The sequence below is a fragment of the Polyodon spathula genome, chromosome 9, assembly GCF_017654505.1.
Source record: "Polyodon spathula isolate WHYD16114869_AA chromosome 9, ASM1765450v1, whole genome shotgun sequence".
NCBI lineage: Eukaryota > Metazoa > Chordata > Actinopteri > Acipenseriformes > Polyodontidae > Polyodon > Polyodon spathula.
The window spans coordinates 31,038,574-31,059,986 of record NC_054542.1 but is presented as its reverse complement, the minus strand read 5'-3'; the positions used below and the strand labels follow the sequence as shown (position 1 = coordinate 31,059,986).

Sequence of the window (21,413 nt, the reverse complement as noted above, 5' to 3'; positions counted from 1 at the left end):
AGGTGCTTACTGGATAACCCAAGGATTATTTTTTCAAATGCAAGTTTTTCTGCACATCACCAAGGAGGATAGTTCCAGCACAGCACGTTCATAACACTGAACTTTAGCTCTTCCTGTGTAAGTGGAGCTTGTAAAATTGGGGCAATGCACTCAGTGGGGTGCTGCAGGGCTCTACACATGGATCACTTATGTTTCTTATTTAGATCAAAGACTTAGGTCTGAGGATAATTAGCAAACCTGTCAAATTTACAGATGACACAAAGCTTGGGAATGGCAGACACGCTTACAGCCAACCAAGAAATCCAAAGAGAGAAAGAAATCCAAAGAAAGAGAGACTGTATTCGGAACTGGGCAGTTAATAATAATAATAATAATAATAATAATAATAATAATAATAATAATAATAATGCTCCAAGGATAACATTGTCAAGTTGTCATCAAGGCATGAGTGTGGTGGTTGGGGGTCATGGAGAAAGCATTATTTCATGTTTAAAATAAGTATATCTTTCCTGCTTGGTTTAAATATTATTTTCCTGAGCAGTATTTCTGTAATTATACTGGCTAGTTTTCTAATGAATAAACAACCACAGCTTTTGTATAGGATTGCCAAGGAATGCCATCTGTTTGTATTTGTATTTATTTATTTTTAATTATTTCTTAAAGCTATTCGATCCTTGAGAAAAAGAAGAAAAAAAAAGATGTTTCTATTCTTTTAAAAGTGTTGGTTCTACACCTGTGATTTATAAATCAGATTAAACAAAATATACCTTAGCAGTTCAGTTTTTAGTTTCTGATTGTAGGTGTCTTCAATAGTTTTAACTGCAAGCTCTCGTCGTCTGAGAGCCTCTTCTATACTCTTATTCTTCTCTTCTTGCAATTTACAATTCCTAAAAATACAAAAAGTAGTTAATAGACTGCAATGTTAATTTTAGATTGTACACTTATGTTTATAACACTCATGTGGATAAATCCCCCCCCCCCCCCCCCCCCCCCCCCCCCCCCCCCAAAAAAAAAAAAAACTAAAACTAGCCGCTATGATGAATGCACTTCTCTGCACTCAGCACACTGTCAGGAAGGGTGAGCGCCGTACTTCTGCTTACTCTGTATTGCCTTGTAAAAAATAACAATACCACACAGTACCTTCAAATTACTTAAGGTAGCTACAGTATTTTTACTGATATCTTAATTATAAACAAGATATGTCATGACAAACCATGACAAATAGTATGGAATTAAAATGCACAGTGGCATTAGGATAAATAGCCAGATAAAGTAAGCAATGTATACATTTTAAATGTATTTTTTAAAAAAATGACTAGTAAGTCTATACTATCACTAGTAAAACATCGGTACTAAATCCCCATCAGGTTCCACTGCTCTGTACTGACAGAATGACCGTCTTCAGTGTAATGATGTCATAAGTCGCATTATAATAAAAAAAAAAAAAATTAAAAACTGTTTACTTTAATACTGTCCTTCATAAACTAACTAGTGCAATTACACATTTTGAATACAAAATTATACAGTATATTCTTATTCTTAAGCACTCATGAAGATATATCATGAAAAACCATGAATTGCAGTGTTCGTGTCACGGGCAGTAAGCAGATAACAAACTTGCACAAAGGTTTGTTTAACGTTGCCGCATCCACCCATGACAAAAATACCTCAAGTCATGGTTTTCCATGACATATCCTCTACTTATAACATTTGGCTGCTGCTACAATACTGTCTGTTATGAGTTATTTGTTTTGCAGCAATGCTGTAAATATCATACCACTTGGGAGATTTCCGTACAAATCAAATTGGATAGTTTTAAAACAGTAAAGCAATATTATGCCAATAAAACAAAAGCAGACTCAACGTATTCATTAAATTAAGCTAAATGTGTTTAAATGTAGTAATGTTGCAGTAATCCTGGTTTCAATTAACCAAACAGGGGGTTATATAAGATTCTTATCCAAAATCAGAGATTTACTTCCATGCAACAGAGAAGAGATCGGTTGGTGGTTTTTGACCCTTTACAAAATTGGGTAATATCCCTAGATGCTCAGTTGCACAACATGAAATGATTGCGCTCAATATAGGTTGTAGTGTTTAAGTTATCTAGTTTTACGGCTTCCTTTTCTGGTGAAATACAATTTAAATAACCATTATCTATATAACAGATACATTTACATTTCAAACGCTTCCGTTCTTTGCTTCAGTTCTGCATCTCTGTTCCTCAGAGTTTCAATCTCTTTCAGCAACGACTGCCTTTGGGTATAGATTTCTTTTTCCTCAATCTGTAATGAAACGAAAAAATGTTTTTAAGTGGAACCTCCACAAAATACCAAAGACTGAATCAAACTGTATGTCTGTAAGCATGGACATTATTAGTAACATTTCAAATTGAAATGGTGGATAGATCGATTTAGAAATTTATTTGGTTCTAATGTAGTGTTATTGTCAGAAAAATAAAGGTCTCTTCACACGAGACACAATGTGACAAGTGAACGTTTAGTACAACACACCGTGCCACAAAAGAAATAAAAATAAACCTTGTGACACAAACCATACACACTGCCTGCGATGTGACAGATCAACATCGAAACAACACGAAAATAATAGTATTGGTGTCTATTTTTGCGATTTTCTCGCGCGACATATTGGGAATTGACCAATAAGGAACAGTTTCCCTTGTGTGCCTTTTTTCAGGAAACAATGGCAAAGAAAAGTTCATTTCTTCAGAAATACCCTGAGCTGTATATGTACAAAGACAGGGTGATGAGGGAGAACACCTAGGAGTTAACTTCCAAGGCACTGGCTATAGCTGGCGTGTATGACTCCTTTACGTTTACTGAAATCAGTATTCTGCCAAAAACTATTATATATTCTATATTTTAAAAGCTGTACATAACAAGAGCAATTGAATTAATTGGGTTTGTAATTGTTTTGCCTCTAGTAAACAAAAAATTCCAAATGAAATTATTTTAACTTAGTAATAACTTGGTGGTGGGCCAAAATTCTTTGCAGCCTTTTCTTTAAAGCAACACTGATATTAAGTGTATTTAGCGTTGGACTACTCCATTTCCTTTGGTTGCTCACTGTACAGTACCTCCTGTTGCTTCTGCAGTCGTTCAATAGAATTCTTCTCCCGGCTGATCAAAGCATCAGACTTAGTCTGGTAGGTTCTCTCCAGCTCCCGTTTCAACTGTGACACTTCTTTGTGGGATTTTTCCTTTTCCTCCATCCTCAGTTTGGCTAGTTCAACCTCTCTGAAATGCTGTAACTACACCAAAAATACATTGCATGAATTTAACATAGTTTTATTCACAAATCCACTGCACCCTTATGCCATGTAATAACAAAAATATAAAAACACCAGGCTCACATTTTAAATCCCTTCTCATAGTAAACCCCTGCAAACTCACGAGACACTGCCAGACAGTTGAAACAAAAACAGCGCAAGCAGCATTCTTCTGTGATAATTTACAAATTTTAAATATACTTTACGAAAAACCACTGCTTTAGAAAGTCTTGACTTATCTGCCCCAGCTATGTACCTTTTGGTCCATTTCTGCTTGAATCTGTCCTTCAATTTCCTTCCGATATTCTGAAAGTTTTGCTTCCAGAGATTCACACCTGCTTCCTTTCTGATATAGAACTGCAAACTGGTCATCAATCATCTGCATTTTGTCAGCTACAAATAAGAGAATAAAACTGGTTTAAATACATTTTTAAAACTGACCATGTATTATTATTATTATTATTATTATTATTATTATTATTATTATAACTATTTTTATTTCAAAATGTCCTAGCATTTTATTTTAAGTCTGGTACTACAAACGTTAACAGATCTGTCCTGCAGCACCAAATATTTAATGTACACAAATACAAGACTGTAAAATTGCAAAGCAAGTAATGTTGGGCATTATTGGGGTCTGAACTACTCTAATGGATTAAAAATAAAACTGATCGGTTGATCATGAACTAATTTTGTTTTACGTTTCTTTTATAAGAACTGAGTATTTTATTTTTATTTTTTTTCTACTGTATTCTTTACCAAGTGATTCCCTGTAATGTGGGGTGGAGTCTGTCTGTGTATCTGCATCTTTGCGTGCTTTATGCAGGTGATCAGTCAACTCAATAAGCAGCTTCATCAGGAAACCTAAAAGAAAGAAAAAAGGAACATTAACTGATATTTAAGGAGGTAGAAGTGGGCCGTTGCCTTTTTTAGATTAACATTGTTAGAAATCTGGTGAATAATTGAAGTATGGTACTGTTTTCAGGAACATCTGCCTTCTCCAGTCCTAGTATAATTGATTGTAGAAGGCTGCAGTTTTAAACTATCACAGGTGTTTTTTCTAATGTTTCTGACAGAGATAACATTTTTAAAGAAGATAATAGCCATACCTTTCTTATTTTCATTTTGCACAGTAGAGGTCTGTAAAAAAGAAAAAACATTAAAAGTATATAATAGGAGGTACATTTGACAATTCTCTCAAGAAAATAAATAAATAAATTCAACTTACAAGAGATTTATACATCATTGATCTAGGACTGACATTCATTAGCTGAAGCAGGTCTCTTGTTGAAAATACCTTTAAAAAACAGGACAGAATGTTGCTTTTACAATAAAATTACTTTTTATGTTAAGCAAATCAAACTTGAAATCGTAGGACTTACCTTATCTGTTTCCAGACCACATTCTGGATAGAAAACAGACAAGGAGTACTCATATCCACATCTGCGCAAGTGATCTACTACCAAACTGTTGGAGGCTTGGACCAGGACAGAATCAGCTTCCACAGGAACTGGTTGTGGGGGCACCTCTCCACTCAACACTGGGTGCTTTAGTTGATGTATTAGCTGATTCCGAAGCTGTGTCTAGGTAACAATAAGCCAGAAGTAGGAGAATTATAGTAATATCAATTTTGTGAAGCCATTAAGAAAAGAAAGAAGATACCATTAACATGTTACAAAGTGGTTGCTTATAAAGGAAGTTCTGTATTCCATACCTCTATAACTCCATTATGGCCACTGTGATTCATGCATTTATGTTATTAGTTACACTAATAAGAAGCTAATCCGTGCACTGTGTTTCCAGTTTATTTTTTATGTATTAATTTCAGTGAAAGAAAAAATAAATAAAGTTAGCCTACCTTCAAGGCATCTAAAACCCCACGGTTCTTAAATGTCTGGTAAAGCCTTTTCCGTAGTTCATCGGGTGAAACTGTTTCATCCTTCATGGCAGACATTTTTTTTTTAACTTGTACTGTAATTTAAAAAGAGATGTAGAAACATCAACCCCTATCTCTTTTTAACTACCACTATAACATTCTTTGTTTTACAACTAACAACACGTTCTCAGCCTTTAATGGTTGTATTTAAACGTGTTGCACAATCAATACATTTTCTTGGTGGATCTTCCATGTTTTATATTTTTACTGATCGTTTGTGCCCCCGCCAATGACAAAATAAAAACGTTCTCTAGCCAATCAGTAATAATATGTCCAGGGCTAGAGGGAGTATATCTAAAGTAGCCACCACACAAACTAAAATGGCAGCACAATCTTACATTATAACTACAGCGCTTGTACATGTAAATGTTATTGGACACATTTTTGCAGTTGCAACTAGTCCAATGTCAACTGTCAAAAGCACGTAAACAAGATTAATAAAAAAATAAAAATAGTATGTATCAATACAATTATGACAATTATTTAACGATATATTTTGACTCAAATGTATTTCTACAGCATGGTGTGTCGTATGCAATGCAAACTTCAAACTAAACTCGTACTATTCGATACAACATACAGTCCAATCATTGTTAGATCACACATATATATATATATATATATATATAATAGAATATATATATGAATATATATATGATATATAGATATATATATATATATATATAATATATATATATATACATGGCGTTCATTTGGTGTGTGGACACTACATTATATTACCACTTTTGTCACAAGAGATCACAACCGATGTAATGCAAACAATGTCACACAAATTAATTGATTATACTGTAACCTATTTCTTAATACATAACAAGAAACACAGCCTTAGCCAACAGACTTGCGCTTTCCAAATACGGATTATGAGTTTTTTTTTTTAGATATATACTAGTTAATTTATGGATTAACAATAGCAGTTACAGTTCCATCAACCATTGATATCTCCTGGTTAGCTGCCCGTCTCTGAGTAACCAACAGACGCTTCTTTACTTCTTCCGGATTCACTGCAAGGATAATAAACGTTACGTCTTTGTTTCGTTCTTTTAGAGCTCTGATTGGCTTTAGAAGAAGCTAACGCGGTTCCAAGTTACTCTGAGCGGTTCTTTAAAGAGGTACATCTGTCTACGTAATCAAATAACCTGGTTTCTCTCTCTCTCTCTCTCTCTCTCTCTCTCTCTCTCTCTCTCTCTCTCTCTCTCTCTCTCTCTCTCTCTCTCTCTCTATATCTATATATATATATATATATATATAAGAAAGATAAACCATGGTGAATTTGAAATATATCGTTTAAATATTGAATAACAGTTCCAAATAAAATTTTCAACCAGCATCCCAAAGTGCCCCTTTATCTCTGGGTTCTTGTATCTAATCAGACAGCTGTTAACACTTTTTGTTGCAAACCATCAAGCTTGCAAGAGAGACAGAATGTAAACAGAAAGTAATGAATAATTATTTCTACTTGTGAAATCCTAGTGTATTTTCCAAGCTATAAATGAACTGAACCATTAGTGATAATTTTATTTGGCTATGCAAGCAGTATTCATAGTTCATTTGGGTTAACTCCAGTTGTCATACTGCTTTCTGTCAAAATGTGCCTATCCCTTTAACTTTCAATGATGTCATCATCCTGTGCCTCCACTAACCTGACCGAAGGAAGCTTTTTCTGTTGCTGGTGGTAAATTAATATTTTTGTCATGTTTTATTCCACACGGGTCTCAGCTCTCTCTTATATAAATTGTATTATTGTGTTATATAGTTTATGTTCTTCTTTTTGAAGTGTTATCTAGAAAATACGTTGTTTAATCAGGGCGGTGCTTGTTGTAAACAGATATCAGATGATTGTCAAACATTTTTTTTACTTAAACCCTTAAAAAAAAAAAAAAAAAACGCCAGTAATTTGCGGTCCAGCGTTGAACATATGTAGTATAGTCAACGACATTTTTTTTTTTTTGTTTTTTTTTTTTGTTTTTTTGGTTTGTTTTGTTTTAGTGTTAGGCAGTATATAGTGTGTTTATAACCTAACGAAATGAAACCTATTTTGTTGTATGGCATCAATCTTTAAAACATGCAGGTTGAAACAGATTTAGAAATTAAATATTGAAACCCATACACATTTTTTAGGACTGTCCACGTCTTCACTTTTCTGAAGCTAAACAAACGTACATCGTTGATTATATATGAGTAAATAAATGTCACATTACCGTGGTTCTCTAAGGGTTGTATTTTCATACAACAAATATAACTACAGCAATTGTAAATTGGGGCAGAGCACATCTGTAACTCAGATCTTGCATCATATTGCCTATGTATAGTATGTAGGGGTTGCTGATCCTGAAAACACCAGTCATTTCCAGTCAATACCCATACTGCTTTATGACCCCTATTGCTTTATGTACACCTGATCTTTGTTGCTTTCATTACAGAATTCACCATGTCGGGAAGTTTCTATTTTGTTATGGTTGGCCACCATGATAACCCAGTGTTTGAAATGGAGTTTCTACCAGCAGGAAAAACCGAGTCAAAGGTGTGTAGTTTGATTTCCGAATATTGCGTCTAGCGTAGTACTTGTTCAGGGGATTATTTGTGTGCCAGAATAATTGCTCATTACATATTGTGAAATGATCATGAAGTAAACATCCACATCAGTGTCTTGTAAAGTCTTAATGGGTGTTGCAGAGCTTCTCCGGGGATAACGAATTAAGTATTGTTATTTTAAAAGGCAGGTCATTATTGTGTTAAAACCTAGGTACTTTTATTTGTTTCAAAGGCTGTTTCTTGTGTTTGTCAATAAACAGGACGACCACCGGCATCTAAACCAGTTCATAGCCCATGCTGCTCTTGACCTGGTTGATGAGAACATGTGGACATCAAACAACATGTACCTCAAAACAGTGGACAAGTTTAATGAGTGGTTTGTCTCTGCCTTTGTCACAGCTGGACATATCCTTTTCTCCACAGTTTTTACATTTCATTTCCAGTCATCAGCTCTTTTGAATCTTGGCTTTTAACCAATTGTGTACTGAGTAATTCAATTGAACCAGGTGCTAAAATACTTCATAATTTACTTTAAACCATTTGGGGAATAGCCTTAACAAAATAATTGATGTTAGGTTTACACAAAAAAACTTCAGTAATAATACCTGAACCTTTCCCAAGTCTTTTTTTTCCCCTATCCATTTTGACAATCAATTGTCAGAATTCTCATAATTCAGTATTCTGCAGTGCATATGAAAAGACACATCCAATGCTAATTGTGGATACAAGAGTAAAGCTCAAGCTTTTTGTATGATCACGATGCTGGCATAGTTAGTAAACAAGATACGTAGTGATATCGGCAATAATCATTCATAGACCCGATGAGCACTACTCTTAGACAACCTTACCTAATGTAGTCCAAAATTAGCACTAACCCGGGTCTGTGTTACCAGCCAGTAAAATGTAACTTGTTTAATTTAATGGTAAACAAGTGTTTTTTAGGTCAGATACTTGGTTAAAGATTTTTTTACCAAGCTTACTACTGTAATTAATGCAGTACAATATAGCAACATGTAGTAAAACTAAATACAGTATCTGTGCAATTGTATAGATTGTTTTTTTTACTGTTGGTGAGGGATTCAAATAAATGTTTTGGCAACTGTTTTTTTTTTTTTTTTTTCATTATAACTGTCATTATGATTTTTACCTTTACTCTTATCCACATATGAGATTTCTCATGCTCCATGATGTAAGGCAAGAAGATGGGATAAAGAATTTTTTCAATGATGTGTATGATTTATATATAAAGGTATGTATTGACACTTTGAAATACTTCTTTTTTTTTTTTTTTTTTTTTTAGCACAGTAGGTTTACTCACATTTAGTACATCACGAGGTGATATTTAGTGTGTTGAGTGTTATTTAATTGAATCATCTATATTCAAACAATGTATACAAAGTATAACACAAACTTCTTTCCAAAGTAGAATGCAACTGATAGCAGACTGAAATCAGATTAGTTTTAAAAAGACGTGCCATATTCTTTTTGGTCTTTTCCAGAAAAATAAATCCAGCACTAATTTTTACTACTGCTGTTGAGATTTATCCGCCATCTGGACGACTTATTTTTGTATATTTGTGCTTAGGAGTTTATTTTAAAGGTTGTTCCTGCTATTTATTTGTTAAAGGTTACACACTGCATAGTACTTCTCAGTATACAACACTTGCTGAAAGTAATATATTGTATGATCTTTCTTTTATAGTTTGCGATGAATCCATTTTATGAACCAAATGCTCCCATTCGATCAACTGCCTTTGACAGAAAAGTACAGTTTCTTGGCAAGAAGCACCTCTTGAGTTAATGTCTACTGCATTGTGCTGCACATACAGCAGCTCAGTTTTGAACTGGGTTTTTTATTGAGCTGTACTTATTATAATGTATTTTCTATGATGGCAATTCCCAGTTTAATTAGAAAATATTTTCTAAAACTACAGGTAAGATGTGGGAAAGGATACACTCCAAAAATACACTGCACTGTTTATTATTGTCAAGCAATAAAGATGTTGCTGTTTCATTATCATCGCTATTAAGATCACTCATAATATGTTGAACATTAACCTAGAGTTTGAGCCTATAATGAAATTGATTCTCTTAACAGTAGTCAACCTCTCACATTTGTTAGTCATAGCATTGCCACTGAACTGCTATCTGACCTTGAGACTGGTTGTTTTTCTTGTTATGAGGTAAGAATACTTAAGGGAAGCTCACATTGCCTTTAGTATCCCTGCTTTGTGGGTGAAAAGAGGGATTTTATCTCCAACAAACTTTGTGTTTATTAAGGTTGGCTTTTGTCCTTGACACAATTCCTATTCCAGCAAAACTGACATCTTCCCTATTTTTACAGATTAAAAAAAAAAAAAAAAACTATGCTAGTATTAACAGTATATTTGAACCAACAGTTCATAAAAAATATTTGAATTATTTGATAAAGCTATAAAATGTTCAATTTATGAACGTTGATTACAGTTAAGACATATACATAACTATCAGGAACCCTGCTTTGGAGTAGAAAAAATAAAACTACTCCTTGAAACAGCAGCATTTCGATCTTCATTGATTAACAATGTTTGATTATCATAATAATAATAAAAAATAATAATTGTAACTTATGACATACTCTCACTTAAACAATAAAAATGTGTTTTGTTTTAACAGCATGTGCCGTATTTTTTATTTTTAACAAGAAATTTAGAATGGTTCAATTGAGTCTTTTTAGATTATATGTATATATATATATATATATAGAGAGAGAGAGAGAGAGAGAGAGAGAGAGAAGGATACAGGGATTCACTGCTTAATTCTGTGATAGTGTTGAAAATATAAAATGTAGTTTTCTTGCTCAAGTGAGTTTGTGAGGCCACAGATTTATAGTGAATTGTTATAGTGAGTTTTTCGAGATTTACGATTATACTGTAAATTTACAGTATAATTGTAAATCTCGAAAAACTACTCGCTTCTAAATCTTTTGTAGTCATTTTTGTATTACTTTAGTATAAATACATGTTAATTTGGATTCATATGTTGTTTTTTTCTGACTTTATGTGAACGAAAAGACACAAAAGCTCCTGTTTTCTCATTGGAAATAGTGATATTTCAAAATATCACTGTCCTGGTCACAAAAGCAAAGTTTGTGGGGAATAATCGCCATTTTCTATACTTTTGAGGCATAAGCAATTAGGAAATAACACTTACTACCCAGGAACAAAAATTGTGTTACATAGTGTAATCATGAAAAACCTGGTTTCAAGCAGGTGTACTCTGCCCCTCTACAGCTCAGCACCAGTACAGGCCTCCACGTCTGTGTTACTCTGACCTCATCCTCTGGACTTCTTGGTATATGTTTAACAATGCCATTTTTGAATTTTATTAGGAACTTTTGACTGGACTCTGACCTTATATATATATATTATATATTATCTATATATATATATATATATATATATATATATATATATATATATATATATCTATCTATATATATCTATCTATATATATATATATATATATATATATATATATATATATATATATATATATATATATATATATATATATATATATCTATATATATACACACACACATTTTCTTTTCACTGTACCAGAATTGATCTGCATATGTTATAGTTGTAGATGGCTGCCACTGATTTTGCAGAGAAGCCTGATAATTCAGGCTTACTGGCATGACTGATATTGAAGTGTAAGTACTCTGCTGTGATTATCACTATACATTTTTGTCACAGGTAAATAACAAAAAGAAACAACATTTCAGTTTGTTTTAGAATATATTAGTTGGTCTTGTTAACACAAGAGATGGGCAAATGTTAATCAGTGATACACTTCCACTGTGGGGCAGAAAAGAAAGCATTTATATAGCGAGACATCAAGGCGCTATGTTAAAATCCTGAGAACAAAGCAATGCTTCATTGCCTGCCATCTATCAATAGATTCTATGAGATAGAAGGGAGGGGCTGGGGTAAATATGTGCAGTTAATCCTTTTAACACTACATGCAATCCACGCAACTCTCCAGATGCTGAATCATAAACTCTCAGGTAAAACTTTTAAAGTAGACAATTCCTGTCATATTTTAAACCACTGTATGCTCACAATTGCAAATGTTTTAGCAGCAGATGGTGGTCAACACATACACTGGACACTGCATCGTGATTTGCATTAAGTTCCCATGATTGCTGCTTGTAAACCACGTTTGAGCTAACTCATGGCCAGGGGGAAGAAGAAAAGTGTGGAAACTAGCCAAAAAATCACTTGGTGTCAGGTCTGTAAAACAGGAAAAAGGGGGAGGAACCAGTTAGTTTTGTTGAGGATAGTTGAGCTTTTCTTGAATTATCCGTGTGTGGTTGTGGTGGTGGTGGTGGGGATTTTGTGTTTTTTATTAGGTTTAACTTAACAGGTGTGTTTTTACAGCAATGTCAGCCATGCAAGTTAAAAGAAAATGAACACGTAGTCTTTGCTAATCGCCCATTTAAGCCACGGTTCAAGTCTCACTGCACAAGCACTGTCCTTGGATTAGTGTATTTAATGACTAGGAATAGGAACCAGTAACTGGGTTTGTACAACAGAAAACCATGTAGGCAATCCATAGCTGCACTGCAGTGCCTTCAGTACAAAGCAGGCAAGATGTAAACATTTACCTTTGATTCATGAAAATATAATTAGAGCTTATGGACAGACACTTCAGTCACCACAAGTTTAATCTGGTTTTAAAGTCTACTAGAGCTTTATACAATCAGTTAAAGGCTGGTTATTACTATCTCAGATTAATACAGAGGCAAGATTCAAGTGAATAGTTTTACAAGCTAAAACAAGCTTATTGCCATTGTCAGATTTGTAAACCACCACCTCTTTTTTCATTTCTGAATTAATATTAGTAGTGCTTTTAGTATTTAAGTCCTCTCCATTGACAGTTACTTCTAGATCTTTAGATTTAAAACTTAAAGTGGCAACAGAACAATTACGTAAGATAATTGTAGTCTTAACATTTTTTTGTAGTTGGCACTTAATATGTTTTTTACTTTTACCCAATTGAAAAAAAACAAAAAAGTTATGCCATCAAAAGACTATTTAACCTGCTTCATTCAAAAATCATACCTGCAGGCGGATACATAAGGGTGCCAATATTCAGCATTATGAAATGGCTTTTGATAAGATGAGTGTTTGTGAGAAGGGGAGTTTTAAGCTAGAGGACAATGTATGAGGGTTTTTGTACCCCTTTATTTATTTTTTATTTTTTAATAGCAGTCTATGCATTTGAACTTCTACGGCACACCAAAGTGACAAATAAAATAGTCAACAGCAGGAAGAGCTTGACTTGGGCTTCCTATGGAGGTTTACAGTGTCTGTAGGGATCAGGTGGTCCGTCCGGTCCTCTGTGGCCAAAACTCTACGGACCGCCTCTTCAAAGGCTACTGCGACATTGGTGGAATCCTTGGCACTGGTTTCGAAATAGGGGTGGTTGCCGTTTTCTCTGCACCAGGTCTGGGCCTCCTCTGAAGTCACCTGCCTCTCTGCAACATCCACCTTATTTCCCAGGACCACGAAGGGGAAGCTCTCTGGTTCTTTGACATCGGCGTAGTACATGAACTCCTTTTTCCAGTTGCCGATGTTTTGAAAGCTCTGGCTGTCATCCACGCTGAATGTGAGGAGGCAGCAGTCAGAGCCGCGGTAGAAAGGAGTCCTCAGGCTCCTGAACCTTTCCTGGCCGGCAGTGTCCCAGATCTGCATGGTGACAAAGTGTCCGTCTACTTCCAAGTCCTTGTTTAAGAACTCCACGCCGATGGTGTGGAACAGGTGGGTGTCGAATTTATTGGTCACGTATCTATTCATGAGGGAGCTCTTCCCAACTCCGCCATCTCCTAATAGGATGACTTTGAACAGGGAGGATTTTGCTGACATGGTTGCCACAGGTGGTCTACTGTAGAATACGATACGTCCTGTATTAACAAAAATAATATGTTTAAACAAAGCAGAATGGCAAAGACTGTAAGGGAAAAAGGACATTTTAAAAGACTTAATAAAAAGTTAAACTAATCAAGAGGGCGGTAGTGATAATGGGACTTAAGCCAATACAAAGTTTAATGAGTATTTTGCATTGTAGATTTTATATTGACTGTTTGGATGGTGGCTTAAATATCTAACTAGAGACAATGGTGTTGCCTATTTTTATTAACATAGGCTGAATTTACAGCAAAAAGATCAAGAATAAACTTGCAGAACTCTGCTATGCCAAGTATGCTGAACTCCTTCATTATAATAAAGCTATTTTGTGCTGTGCAGAAAATTGTGCAAATCTGAAGATACTAAAGACTGATGTGTTATTTCTAAAACACAATACAAACAACTAAGTGTGATCAGTTTCAGTTTTTTTACACACTTGGAAGTAGTCTAATTTCATTTGCCACATAAACCAATGCTGGGTAAAGAATAAACTGAACCATTTTTTGGGCATTTGCTGTTTGTATTTCATTGCTTGATTAAGAGCAGACTACAGCCACAGAGAAAGCTTTATTTACTGCAATGCTCACACCAACTAAAACCTCGATATAAGGACCGTCTTAAAAAACGTACCATTTGGATGACTGACAAATAATGCCATACAGTATAACAAATTAACTTCAGTTACAGCGTGCTTGCTTACCTTTACTGTTCAGTGAAAATCATCATTCAGTATCTAAAAGGAAAGAAGTAACATTTTTAAAAAGTTATTTGTTAACAGTAGGACATCCATTACTACGATGGGGTAAAAACAGAAGCACCAGCAATATCAGCACTAGAATTTTTTGGGGGGGTTGTACATCCTCTCAGAAGGATTCTGAGCCATTTAGGACCACTTTCAGAAGCATATTTGAACTTGAACTTTGTCGAAAAAGAAATTCAGAAATCACTTCACTTACAACTTGCCATTCAACCTGACAAAATCACACACAAGGCTAGTTAATAAACATAGTCTTTGAAATTTTATTTCTAAAACTTTTTACATGTATGCCCAATTCACATAATACTAATTTTACAAAACCTCAGCTGCACAAATCATATACAATCTCTGCTTAACTCAACCAGATGTCATAAATACAGGGTTCATACAGTTTTTCTGACACAAATTTCAAGTACTTTTCAAGGACCATTTTGACAATTTTCAAAGACCTAATTTAAGGAGTTTTACATATTTTTCAATGTTGATAACTAATAACCAACTGTAAAAATCAAGCTTTTGCATTAACAGTTTAACTGTACAATAACATAAATCTATATTATATTCACAGAGTATAGATAAGCTCTGGACCAGAAAATTTTCTTATTCAGTTAGCCACAGCTGCACCTCATCTGTATATTGTACTGTCATTTGTTTACAGAGTATGTACATACACTTTATAAATCACATAATAAATACAAAAATACCTTCTCTGCTCATTTTAAAATTGTGAATGGAAGCTACAACGATGGTAGAGCAGTCCTGCTTGGCTGATTCTCTTACTCAAAAGCTTGTTTAATACCACAGCTGTGAGTATATTTGTTATCACGTATCTTCTTCAACTTAAAAGTAGTTATTAGTAAAAGCTGGTCACATCAAGTCAATTTTCTAAAAGATATTCCCTGCAAGTATAGAACATACAATATTAAAATCATAAGATACTGCATAGGCCTATTGTAATTATACAATCATTGTAACAGTATAAAACTATCCTCCCTTCCTGTAACTACAGAAAATAGTGTCTTGCTAATTTTTATACTGTTACAATTATTTAATGTCTCCCAGAAAACTTGCTTCCATACACAACGCTGGCCTAAAGTTTTGCATCATGACATAATGCATCATAACAAATGCTGCTTCATAAAGTCGAACGAAACCTGCAGAATGTTACATTAACATCTTGAATTACATACTGCTTTGCAGTTTTCCCATATACTTAGCGAAAAAGTGACTGGCTTCAGGTAGACTTTTGCAATATAATTTTGTCCTTTGATTACATGACATTAAATAAAATATCTAAATTGTGTTCACACACACACACACACATATATATATATATATATATATATATATATATATATATATATATATATATATATATATATATATATATATATATAATATATATAAATATAAATATAAAATACACACACCTCAATCGTAAAGTCTAGGTGACGCAAAACTTGTCAATAGCTGTAGGCATAATTATGTTGTATGTTAAGTAAAGTAAAACCATTCATTGATGAGCAAGCATTGTTTTGATCATTTTTCTCCTTGCAATGAATAACCACATGTCACATGCTCCATCTTGAGTCTAAATTTCTACATCAGTGCTGCTAAAATTAGTAATACAGGTCATATCCTGTCAATGCATATGCTGATATGAACTTCCTCTGGTAGAGAAAATCTTTTTCTATAAAATACAAATTTAATTCAAAGATATGCTTTTTGGAACTGTTTTCTTATTTTAGAAGGATGAAAACATATGGAAAAGTGTTTAGCTTTTTCTTGTAGCATTACAATCGGAGGTCTGTTTATTTCTAACAACTGTTTAGCTGATTCTCGGCTAACTAAACTGTTGCTCCAAAAACATGACTTGCAGACTTCCTACCATCCACTGTATATTATTAAACACGAGGCAAAGCCTTATTTGCAAGTTAGCACAACTGTGAATATATCCACAGGTCACAGTTACAAACTGTTTGTTAAAACGTTTGTTTCCCTTCTCCTTTCAGTCACTTGCATGAAAACCACTAACTTTATTGAGCAATACCAACCCTGCAATACCACTACTCTACAGTAGTTTGAAATACTTAGCTTTCCAGCAGTGTACTTATGTTACAGTAAGCTTACATACTGCCCATAAACTGAAAGTGACATGACAAAAATAAGTTTTATGAGCAAGTTTTAAATATCTATCTATCTATCTATATCTATCTATCTACGGCTTCCTCCTTGCTGTTGATGTAGTGAATTAGTGTTTGAACAATTCGGTTTCTCAGTTTTCAAAATAGTGGTAACCTATACTCATCAACTTTCATTGTTGATCCTTATGTTAATTTAATTAGGCATTGATGTCTGTTTAATGTTTTACTCTATTAGATTTAGCGTCATGGCATATACCAGTGATGTGACAAAGGTAGGCCTTATTCACAATGCTTTAACTCTAATAATACTATATCAATTAGAAGTGGTTAGTTAATTATGGTAGGAATCTGAGAATCAATTAAACAGAGATTACCATGTTAAGAAGTTAATGTTAATGACTTGCAACCAACGGTATCAATAAAAACATACCAACATTAAAAGGGAACACTAAAAGGTGGACTCTTTTCAGCTGGCCACTTTGAGATATTTTACCTACCAAGTGAAAGGAACAATGTAAATCCACTGGAGCATGAAATTAAATTATTTAAAAAAAAACACACACAAAAAAAAAAAAAAAAACATTTAACAGGGAGCTGCGCTTCAGCGAGTGATTGTTCCATCAGTCACATCAAAGAATACCCTGCTGATGTGGTATGGAGGCCTAGTCTCCAAATCTACTGTCTGGAAGTTTGGGGGGGGGGGGGGGGGGGGGGGGGGGATAAGTAAAATGGCATACATACATAGACAGACAGACATACACATACAGTTGAAGGCTATATTTGCATCTTGAGCAATTCGAAAAAAAGCCATAATACCACAGCAGTGACGTCAAAATGGCATATTGGTCTAGAAGATTATACTTGACCTTTGACCAATATTTGACTCTTGTGCACCCCGAGACCACTTTCAAAACACAAAATGTCTAATTTTCAATCACTCAACAACACTTTTAACAAATCTGTCTCTGTGAAGATTTACAGTCATCCTCCACCAACAGGAGCGCCAAACAAGAGAGCAAGACAAATAGTTTCCTACTCTGACAGAGACTAAGAAAAAAATAAAAACCCCATTGAAACACCTTTTCCTTAAAAATACATTATTTGTTGCAGTTCATTATCTATCCAGTTTAAGTCACCTTTCCTGAATTATCAAAACATATAAATAATCTTTAATATTGACTTAATTTACGTTATTATTATAATTCATTAAATTCACTTGCAATTTGAACCTTAACACCCGTTTATTGTCTTTATTACAGACACTAATATCCAAGTCTCTCTCTCTCTCTCTCTCTCTCTCTCGCTCTCTCTCTCATAAAAACTACATCCAAGCCTATGGATAAATACAACCATTGACTAGTGAAAATCTATAAAAATTTAACTAAATAAATAAATTAAATTAAATAATTTCAGGTACAGTATAATGTGGAGGCTGTGCTGTTGATAACACAAAGGTGGGGTTTTATTTGCAAGTCAGGGATGACAATTGTGGAACACAGAATTGTGTGACAATGTAACAAACAATACATGTAATACAGTGTCTAAGGCAGAGAGAAGACCCCTCGGGATGCAAGCAAAGTGTTCTCGAAGAGTTGATCACTGGACACAATATTCCAAGGCTAATCACGATATGAATCAATAAATGCTTATGTCATGAAGCACATGCATTAAGATATGAAATTAACAGAAGAGATGAGTAATAGGCAAGCATATGTTAATAAGCTAATTGATGAACCCACATCAATAAACTAACTGACAAACTAAATAAAAAAAACACCCCTACATACAGTAAAAATGCAGCAGTGGCAGTCTAAGAGTAATTATGAATACAAGAATACATTTTAACACAATGGTTATTAACACAGCACCCATACACATGTTAACAAATACAGCAGCAGCTCTAGATTACCCTTGAGATGAGAAGTCAGTTTTGAAAAGATTTAATAAACCATTTGAATTTGATGATGTAGTTATCAGGTTAAAAAACAGTACTGTATTAATTTTGAATCATTTAGCAACTAATTGCTAATCAATGCCAAAAAGGTGTTCTTTTAAGTGAAGTTCCTGTTCCTTTAGGCAGAGCACATACAATAGGAACAATCCATTCCATAAGCCAAAGCGTTCTCTTAAGAGGTGTTCCTATATGCAGAGACTACTGTATTATTTATGTAGCTGATTTCTTGTTGATCCTGTGATTGTTCAAACATGCTCAAATGTTTTACAGCAAATATTCATTATTTTAACATGCTCTCTTCATCAAATACTAAAAGGTCAGCAACAACGACACCACAACCTTAAATGTGTGCTCCTATAGATGTGCTTTACTCTGTGCTTTTCTCTGCCTAGCACAAATAAAGCTGCATACTGTACACAGTACCACATCTCACAAGGCAACAATCATTGCCCTTTTACTAATACGATGGATCACTATCAAAACTATAGGACAGGCTAATTGTACAGTAGCAGCATTTGCTTTGTAGTCTAGAGTGAGAAATACATAAATACAAAGGCATGATGATTTCGACCAAAATATTATGGTACGGTGTTGGTAGCAATGCAATAAAGTCTTGTCCCTTGCTTTTCCTTCAAGGAGTTAATTTAAAGCATCACATCTAGCTGTGTGTATGAGCAATGTACAGGTAAGGTACTACCACTTACAGTATCCAGTAGTACGGGCTGTAGATGTGATAGTTAACATATGCATTTTGAAACATTCCGATTGGCTGAACGGACTATTGAAATCCAATATACAGAGTATGGTTTGAGGTTACTTGTAAAATAATACACTATATACACTAAATAAGCCCAGTCGGTTTCAATTAGTTATCGTGTTTTTACTTAAATATAGATTTTCTGGTCAGATAAGCATGCAGGATCTACGCAAAAGGTGTGTAAACAACACTTAAGTGTATAGAATTTTCTTGCAGACACTTGCAGAGTCAGTCGGTCAAAACATTCTAATCTTTTCACCTGTACACCAGCACATGGGCCACATTTAGGAAGCCATAAAAAGCACCCATAGGATTGGTTATTACGCAGATCTTCCATACTGTTCTGTAAAACAGAGGTGCAGATTTTAACAAGAATAAAACTAAACAGGTTGGGTCAGACAGACTGCTACAGTACCAGTGATGAAGTTGTGGAGGGAGCAAAGCGTGGTCAAATCAATTCCAGTTGGATAACTTTAGGCCTTGGTACTAAAGGTAGCTAAATTGAGTACTAAAAAAATAATTATTAAAAAAAAAAAGAGATTGACGGCAAGGCATCTGAAAATTTGATATTTAATGATGATAAAATGAGGGAAAACAGTTTAGATCCCTGCTGTTTAGATTGTTAAAATATCATTTTGTTATGGACTGTGTTATTGCAATGAATTAACCTAACAAAGTGGCAGTCTTGCAGTAGTTACTATAGATGCACTCATATTTAGTCGTGTCAGGGGTACAGCACAGTACATAGTTGTAAAATATAATTGACCACCTTTACAGTAGCATACAGTGCACGTATGAATCCAAACTAACTGCCTTAAAACATGGGATAAGCAGTACATCCAGTTTGTTTGGCCGTGCCACATCTACGCCCATACTACATCATACTGTATAGATGTAAACTTAGCTACAAAAGAAGAATGACTAATTTTGTTATTTTTAACACAACGCTTTGTCAATGAACAATAAAGGCACCGTACCCACAACGTACAACTAGGTAGGCTCAAATGAAGTGCACTGGAAATTCCCCACTGCATTGGTTGTGGATCATGTGCTAACTGCTAGTATCATGAACTTGACTAGCTGAGTCACAAAATTTGATCAGTTTCTCAGTAACTATATAGTAAAGTATAACAAACAACAAAAAGTCCAAATAACATATTTTCAGATTTTAAAAAATGTACTAAAATAACATTAAATGAAGATGTTTGCGCTGTTAAATTAACACTGCCAATATGCTGTATTCGAAGACTGGAGTTTTCAGTTACATTACACAAACTGTAACGAGTGACAGTCAGAGGAGGGCTTAGTCAGCTGATTGTAGTACGTAAAACACCTTTAAAAAAAGTACAAATAATACTAGGACGATAACGATGTATTTAATACACACTGTTAAGTGTCAAAGATTAGTTATGTCAGTGTGTAGAAAATGCAAGTTTTAATTCAAAATAATGTCTGCAGACAACACAGTCAGCCAGTGTACGTGCATAACGCGTGAAAGCTGTAATTCATTTGTTTCAATTTGATAAATGTTAAAACTAACGACATTGGTCCAGGCCTACAGTTTCCTTAAAAAATATGTTTTATACTTTGCTTTCCAGGCCTCTTTCATGTACTTTTTTTCTTCGATATAAGTCCTTGCTCTCCATAATAGATAACATACAACACATCATAATATAAAACTAACTGTCACCTGTTCGGTTTAAAAAATACAGTACATAACACTTACCAGTGTCAGTGTGTTTTGCGTACTGCTTTAACAGTGCTGCGATGTTTATATATGTTTACTGTTGCTCTACCTGCTGAGTTCCCGTGTCTTAATGCGCCTCTTTACTAACATGGCGCTGCTGGCAGGAACCGTCAGCTCTATCTGTCATGTGACTCGCTCCAACAGTCACTCCTACCACATCTAACAAGGGAAAACCCATTCTTCTGGTATGTGCCCAAAACGTCATGCAGTGTACTTTTAATGTTTAATTTTGTGTTTTAAAACAAATACATCAACACGTGTAACATGAATAATTTGTATTGTGTAAAAGCTAACATAAAATACAACACTACAAACAATAAAT

At 34.3% G+C, this 21,413-nt stretch overlaps 3 protein-coding genes across 4 annotated transcripts in view; 1 reads left to right on the top strand and 2 right to left on the bottom strand.

The window, feature by feature from the left end:
* Window positions 1–6,339, bottom strand: part of LOC121320657 (oral-facial-digital syndrome 1 protein homolog) — a 30,468-nt gene extending 24,129 nt beyond the window's left edge. The window contains exons 1-10 of one of the 2 annotated variants that reach the window (XM_041259186.1): window positions 6,165–6,339; window positions 5,148–5,260; window positions 4,672–4,872; window positions 4,518–4,586; window positions 4,399–4,429; window positions 4,049–4,153; window positions 3,546–3,682; window positions 3,098–3,271; window positions 2,179–2,285; window positions 768–887 (exon numbers count right to left, since the gene is read on the bottom strand). In XM_041259186.1, coding sequence (XP_041115120.1) covers window positions 768–887; window positions 2,179–2,285; window positions 3,098–3,271; window positions 3,546–3,682; window positions 4,049–4,153; window positions 4,399–4,429; window positions 4,518–4,586; window positions 4,672–4,872; window positions 5,148–5,243 — 1,040 coding nt within the window. In that variant the 5' untranslated portion in view covers window positions 5,244–5,260; window positions 6,165–6,339. Of the gene's footprint in view, window positions 1–767; window positions 888–2,178; window positions 2,286–3,097; window positions 3,272–3,545; window positions 3,683–4,048; window positions 4,154–4,398; window positions 4,430–4,517; window positions 4,587–4,671; window positions 4,873–5,147; window positions 5,728–6,164 lie in introns of those variants that run through there. The other variant, XM_041259188.1, reaches the window with a different exon arrangement.
* A 503-nt stretch (window positions 6,340–6,842) lies between these two features.
* On the top strand, window positions 6,843–10,401 carry LOC121320656 (trafficking protein particle complex subunit 2-like). The gene is made up of 5 exons (XM_041259185.1): window positions 6,843–6,918; window positions 7,667–7,767; window positions 8,039–8,183; window positions 8,942–9,027; window positions 9,481–10,401. The coding sequence occupies exons 2-5, from the start codon at window positions 7,675–7,677 to the stop codon at window positions 9,577–9,579; spliced, it is 423 nt and encodes a 140-aa protein (XP_041115119.1). The 5' UTR covers window positions 6,843–6,918; window positions 7,667–7,674; the 3' UTR covers window positions 9,580–10,401.
* Window positions 10,402–11,545: 1,144 nt separating this feature from the next.
* On the bottom strand, window positions 11,546–21,202 carry LOC121320655 (ras-related protein Rab-9A). Its single transcript, XM_041259184.1, has 3 exons — window positions 21,071–21,202; window positions 14,433–14,465; window positions 11,546–13,728 (listed from the first exon to the last, which is right to left on the bottom strand). Exon 3 carries the CDS (start codon window positions 13,688–13,690, stop codon window positions 13,085–13,087), a length of 606 nt encoding a protein of 201 aa, XP_041115118.1. The 5' UTR covers window positions 13,691–13,728; window positions 14,433–14,465; window positions 21,071–21,202; the 3' UTR covers window positions 11,546–13,084.
* Between the last annotated feature and the right edge of the window lie 211 nt (window positions 21,203–21,413).